We start from the raw sequence: 5,926 nt of genomic DNA on the forward strand, positions 1-5,926 counted from the left end.
TGAAAGCCTCGTTTAAGCCGAAACAGCTTGCTTTTTCCATGCACACATATACACGCTTTATCCTGTATGTCTGCGTGTATGACTGTGGTTGTGACTATTGGCTTGTTTTATCGGCTCTCTTTTTCATTTTCTAAAGTGCTTTGCGCGGAGAGAGGCCCGCAATGCCAAACTGACGGTAAGAAAGAGAAAAAAAAAAGAGGCACCACTGAGCAAACATAAAACAAGGAGGAAAAACCATCGGTGCCTTCATTTACACGCGCTGCAACACATAAGCGTTTTGTTTGGGTGGGTTGTAATGACGGCTGTGAACGATGTTTTTGCAGCTGTTTGTCCTGGTGGTTCTTCATTCATACTTTTTCTCTCCGTGGTTGTTGTTGCTACTGTTTTTTCCCCTCACAGGCCCACAGACACGACGGCAGGATTGCTTAGATCGATAGAAATTAAAGTTTTGATTCCCAGTCACTCACCAGAGGCGTGCGTCCCCCCACCCCACCTCCCGCGATGTCACTGGCGACGTCCCACGAAAAAATCTCTGGACAAACTTCCGCAGGAGAACCTGTGCTGTTCGGCGATGTCACAAACACTCCAAGCTGGAAGACTGCCCGTGCTGCACGTGAGACCCTGCGCAGCTCTCAGTTCTGCGCCAGAACACGCGTTGTGACTGCGGCGGCGGCAGCATCGATGTCTGCACCTGAGCGAGGAAAGAAAATTTCCTCGTCACCTAACGAAATTGTGGTGGAGGCTACCGGCCACACTCTACAGAAAGGCGGCGGTAGCGTCGTGGAGGAAAACCAACTCAGCAACGCCATGCCCGTTATCCTTCGGGCGGAGAAAAAGTTCTCTTCACAAAAGTGGACGCAACGCCCACTGAAATTCCTTCAGAAGTATTTATTTCTGAGACATTTCAACGCCATGCCCTCAGCTCCGGGTAAAAATAAATGTTTGACGTCAGCTCCGTTTCGCCCGGTGCCTGTGTGCGCGTCCGTCAAGGGCGCTGAGGGTTCTGGACTGTCTCCTCCTCCGCCTCCTCCTCCGCCTCCTTCGTCAGAGGGCGATGAGGGGAATGTAGCAGTTCGTTTCGTGCGTTCACGCTGTTTTCATGCCCCGGCGTCGTGCGTCTCTTTTAATGAGGGAGTACTGTGTACTGGAGAGCCTAAAAGTAGCGATGGAGGTGGCAGCAGCGTCAACACGTCCACCAAGGTGGGTGCCGATCGTTGTGTTTCCGCAGATTTGCAAAGGTGCGAAGGAGAGCTGCCGGTTTTCGTCGGCAGGCCATTTGACAAAGACGTGGATTTTCCTCCTCCCACGGAAATGGGGGTGAATGGCAGGAAGGAGGTGGAACAAATGGCGGCGTCTCTTAACTCGATAGGGGATTGCCAAAGGAATTTCCGTGGGTGTTCGGCGATTGGGGAGGTGTTTTCGCCCACGGATGGTGTTGGTATTGGGGTCATTACGCCCATTGATGATGAAGAGGTGCTCATTGAGTTGGAGGGGCCCACGACTCCCGCGCGCCATTCTGCGTCAGCCCTCACTGGAGCTAACAAGGCCTCTCCGCTAGAGAAAAACATCACAGGAAGGATGTCGAATGAACCGTTCACGCGTGGAGGCCCGACTTCAAACTTTATGCGGCAACCCAGCAGCCTGCTGGAATGGTCCGGGGTCCTTACTGAAGGTAACATTAATCACGCGATGGTGTCTTTTGCAGTAGATCACTGCCGGAACTTGGATGAGTCGTTTCATGCCTTTGAAGGGTTTCTTTCATCGTACTTCCTGGAACAGTTCAAAGTGTATGAGGCAGCAGTATTAGAGGCAGCCTTTGTGATGGGCTACATTCACATGGTTGCGATTCCAATGATGAAATTGTTGGAGGTGGACGACCGACGTACTATGTGCATGCGACGAGATATCTACATTAGAGGCCTGATTGAGCGTTTTGTCGTGGAGCTGCCAGGAAAACGTAAAACTAAACTTCCTACTCTACTTCGCCTCTTTAACTTCCGACACGAGAGGCGAGGCCAGCCAGCACGGCAGGGCGAGACTCGGGCCATCCGTCAGGCAGGCCGCAGCTACTCCACTCGTGGCGTGGGGCATTCGCTGGGGAGAAGAGAATACGAAGTGCGCACCATGGGGAAGAGCGCGAGAGCCAAACGTGAAGAGGAAGGTACCGAATCCAAGCTGTTGCCGAGGACGCCGCCAAGGTCTTCCAGGTATCATGTTCACAGGACGTTCCTGTCGGTGCCAAGAAACCGCACACCAAAACGCTCACCAAGAGATGACGAGATGATGGACATTGAGAAACTCACCTCAACGTTTCCGCGGCCTAGGGGTTGAGGGAGGAAGGTGCGGCTCTGCGGCATCCTCAAAGCTTATGCACGCCGCGTCTGATCCATCGGTAGCTGCATTTGTATGCATTTATAGAAGCACGAGGGGGGTACACTCGTGGGCTGGGCCGCTGCTGCTGCTGCCGCTGCAAGAAGGCTAGAGAGGCAACACAGGCAATACCACTGCGAGGGTCAATAGAAGGAGGAGCAAACGGCAGAAAGTGAATGTTGTTGGTAGTTGACGTGCTGCGTCTGTCGTGTGCCGTGTTTGGCTGTTTTTCACTCCCCCTCCTTTTTTTTTGTTTTTTGTATCATTTTTTGGTTTGCGGTGTGCACGCGTGCAAAGACGGTAGAGGCAGTAACAAGAAAAGGAAAAGAAAAGTTTTTTTTTTGTTTACTTGTTGCCCAATAACTCTTGTCAAGAGTGTGTGTTTTGTCATTTATATATTTGTGTGTATATATGAAGATGCATTTCCTCCCCTCTCCCCTCTCCTCGTTTTTTGTGTCTATTTCATTTCTTGATCTTGCCTTGGATTAAGAACTTACTTTACCTCCTCTCTGTCTTTCTATCTGTGCGTGCTGCATATTTTTTTGTTTTTGTTTTTTTAAATTTTGGCTCTTTGTTTGTTTTGTTACTTCCTTTTTTATTTTTTTTTTATCGGTCAGTTGGCCCTACACCCTCGTGCACGTGTGTATAGCCTTCACGGATGCGCATAGTTACTCGTCTTTTTTTCTTATCTGCGTCTCCCGTAAGCTTTGGAGGAAGGATAAGAGAGGAGGGTAGATGATGTCGTGCGCCGACGGCGTTGTTATTTTTTTGGACGTTGACGGCGTGCTGCTCCCCGTGCCTCGCTTCACCTTCGGCGGCGGCGACCTTTGCGCACAAAGTGTTCGTGTTCTTCAGAAGATTGTCAACGGTTGTGGCGGAGCGGAGAAAGTTACCATTATCCTCTCCTCCACGTGGCGCAACTTCCCCGAGCAGGTGCGGCGGCTGAATGAATTCATGGAGAAGACGGTGGGGAGTAGCGTGCCGGCGGTTGCGGGAGGCACGCCGAATGGGACGCCCAAAGCAACGGCTGTGACGTACTATCCGGATGACCCGTCGGAGCAGCGCCTTGTGAGGGACCGCGTAGATGAAGTAAAGAGGTGGATTCATACACACATACGGGAACACCCGGAGGCGATTGGCGGTCGTTGGTTTGCGATAGACGACATGCTGCTGGACGTGGATGACCGCATGCGTGGCCATTTTTTGAAGACAGAGACAGAGACTGGCCTCACAGAGGCAGATGTGGCGCGGGCGCTTGAAATTATTGCCTCCTTCCCAGCACCAGCGGTGGCGGCGCAACACGCCGCGGCCGCGCTCGTTGACCCCGTCTTGAAGGACGAGGAGATTGACATTTTAGAATCCCGTTGCCGCGAGTTGTCAGAGACGGTGAGTGAACTTCAAGATTCCCTGCGGCAGTCGCGTGACGCGGTTGAGGCCCTGCAGTTGCAGCGCCGCGAGTGGGAAGCTGAGCATAAAGAAATGATGCGTCGCTTTGAGGATGTTAGTTATCGTCTGGCGCGGTACGATTTTGCCAGGAAGAACGAGGCACTCCGGGCGGCACTGGCGGTCCTCGAGAGCAAAACTGGGAAGGAGCGACGCGAGTTGGAGAGCCGCATCAAAGTCCTTGTGAACCTCCTGCGAGAGAAAAAGGAGATTGAAAAGACTGCGCGGAAGCGGCGGAAGAAGCTGCAATGACCTCAACGAAGGGGCGGAAGGATCCCCAGCACGCACTGCGCCGCCGCGTCGCCATACGCAAGTGGTTAAGGGGACTGACTAGAAATCAGTTGCGATCTCGCGCGCAGCTTCAAAGCGTGCTGGCGACGAGTTCTTTACACCCATTTTTTTTTTTTTTTTTTTTTTTTTTTTCAGGTGTACTCCGCGTCGTTAGGCCTTTTTTTGTTTCTGCGTGCTCACACTAGCACGAAAGGCGAAGGAAAGGGTGTAGGCGAGGGGCGGTAAAACGGCGGGGGCTGGAGAGATTTAAATGGCATGAGGAACTTTTTCTGTGTTGTGTTCTTTAATTGTTTCTCTTTTTTTTTTCTCTCTGTTTATGACGGCGGGCGGGGGGGTGGGGAGGAAGATGGGGAGTGAGTGGTGTTGCGCATTTATACACGCAGGCAAAATATACACGTCAAGTCGATTGTGGCGCTTCTTTTCTGTCACACACAAGCACACATTACATACACACGTAGCGTCTACGTGCGTGTGTTAATCGGTTTTGTTGGCCATTTCAGTAGGTCCACAGGAGGAGAGGAGTCGCAAATCCAAAGGTGTCAATCATCATACCATTAAACGAAGACCGCTTGTGCATTGAGCAGGGAAACGTAATTCATGTCTAAAAGCTCGCGTGTGAGGGTGGACGGTTTAACTGCCAATGCAGCGGCACGGGATGTGGAAGATTTGCTGGGTTACTGTGGCAAGGTTGTAAACGTCGTCGTGAGCGACGATCCGAAGGGCGTCACGGGCTGCTCTGCGGTGGTTGAGTTTGAATATGAGGGAAGTGTTGAGGTAGCGCAGTTACTTTCCGGAACCGTTTTCCAGGGGAACGAGGTGCGCATCACACCATTGAACGACGAAGCGACAAACCAGGGACGCCCGACAAGCCCAGGATTAGACGCCACTCGCACAAGTGCAAGGAAAAAAAAGAGATTTTTGCGTAATGCAGTGGGAGTGGCAGAGAAAATTCAGAAGTACCGCGTTATATCCAATTGTCGTGATATTCTTGGCGGTTTGTGCCAACATGTGAGGAACGCGGATCATGCTCTGATCATGGCCACCATGCAAGCCCAAAATTGTACGGAGGACAACAGAGTCGTTGGTGGTGAGGAAGCAACCACCGAGCAGTGGGATTATACAAACTCTCAGTCGCAATGGGGGAAGAAACCGGAGTCGTGACCCAGACTTTTTTCTTTTATTTTCTTTTACTTTTACTTTTACTTGCCCTATGCAGAGCGCCTCTCCTTGTCGGCATTACATATGCATATATATGTTGGTTCTTGATGTGGTTGTGAATTGATTTACTGGGCACAAATAACGGTGTTATTTTAAACGCGATTTACTTCCTCCCTCCTCCCCCCTTCACAGCACATCAGATGTAGTTCGCTGCTATGATGTGTGTTTTTTTTAAAAACTTTCTTTCTCTTTTCAGTTTACTTGTCTCTGTGAATTCCTTGGCATGTTGCTGCGGTATGTCCATAGGCCATTTTTGCCCTTTTATTATTATTATTTTTTTTCTGCTCTCGCCGGTGGTGTTGGTGGTGGAGATGCGTAGATTCAGCTGATTTTGTTGCTGTTGTAATGATTCTCTTTCTGTGTATGTGTGTGTATGTGTGTGTCTGCACGTGTGCATGTTATTTCTTTTGTCTCCATCTCCTTTAGAGCCTTCATGCCTCTCTTCCGAAACTCTTGCAGCTCCGGTGGGGTTCCCGCGGGATTCCGGCCGCCAGCAAATGCATCCGGCACAGATGCATCCAACACTGTCACACCATCCCTGCTACAGCCGCGGCGCGAGCGGACAGTGTTTTACCCTGACAGCAAAGGGACCATGCAGGCTGAC

General features: G+C 51.1%; 3 protein-coding genes across 3 annotated transcripts, besides 5 other annotated features; all 3 read left to right on the forward strand.

The window, feature by feature from the left end:
* Nucleotides 1–501: 501 nt before the first annotated feature.
* TraAM80_06522 (uncharacterized protein) lies at nucleotides 502–2,331 on the forward strand (the record flags this gene model as incomplete). Its single annotated transcript, XM_029383364.1, has 1 exon — nucleotides 502–2,331. One exon carries the CDS (start codon nucleotides 502–504, stop codon nucleotides 2,329–2,331), a length of 1,830 nt encoding a protein of 609 aa, XP_029236792.1.
* A 117-nt stretch (nucleotides 2,332–2,448) lies between these two features.
* Nucleotides 2,449–2,471: a microsatellite.
* Nucleotides 2,472–2,907: 436 nt separating this feature from the next.
* Nucleotides 2,908–2,978: a microsatellite.
* A 130-nt stretch (nucleotides 2,979–3,108) lies between these two features.
* Nucleotides 3,109–4,065, forward strand: TraAM80_06523 (uncharacterized protein; the record flags this gene model as incomplete). Its single annotated transcript, XM_029383365.1, has 1 exon — nucleotides 3,109–4,065. One exon carries the CDS (start codon nucleotides 3,109–3,111, stop codon nucleotides 4,063–4,065), a length of 957 nt encoding a protein of 318 aa, XP_029236793.1.
* A 143-nt stretch (nucleotides 4,066–4,208) lies between these two features.
* Nucleotides 4,209–4,236: a microsatellite.
* Nucleotides 4,237–4,701: 465 nt separating this feature from the next.
* On the forward strand, nucleotides 4,702–5,265 carry TraAM80_06524 (uncharacterized protein; the record flags this gene model as incomplete). The annotated part of the gene is made up of 1 exon (XM_029383366.1): nucleotides 4,702–5,265. One exon carries the CDS (start codon nucleotides 4,702–4,704, stop codon nucleotides 5,263–5,265), a length of 564 nt encoding a protein of 187 aa, XP_029236794.1.
* Nucleotides 5,266–5,273: 8 nt separating this feature from the next.
* Nucleotides 5,274–5,309: a microsatellite.
* A 371-nt stretch (nucleotides 5,310–5,680) lies between these two features.
* Nucleotides 5,681–5,716: a microsatellite.
* The last annotated feature ends 210 nt before the right edge of the window (nucleotides 5,717–5,926 follow it).

The sequence above is a fragment of the Trypanosoma rangeli genome (assembly GCF_003719475.1).
Source record: "Trypanosoma rangeli strain AM80 chromosome Unknown Tra_15.4_contig_00239, whole genome shotgun sequence".
NCBI lineage: Eukaryota > Euglenozoa > Kinetoplastea > Trypanosomatida > Trypanosomatidae > Trypanosoma > Trypanosoma rangeli.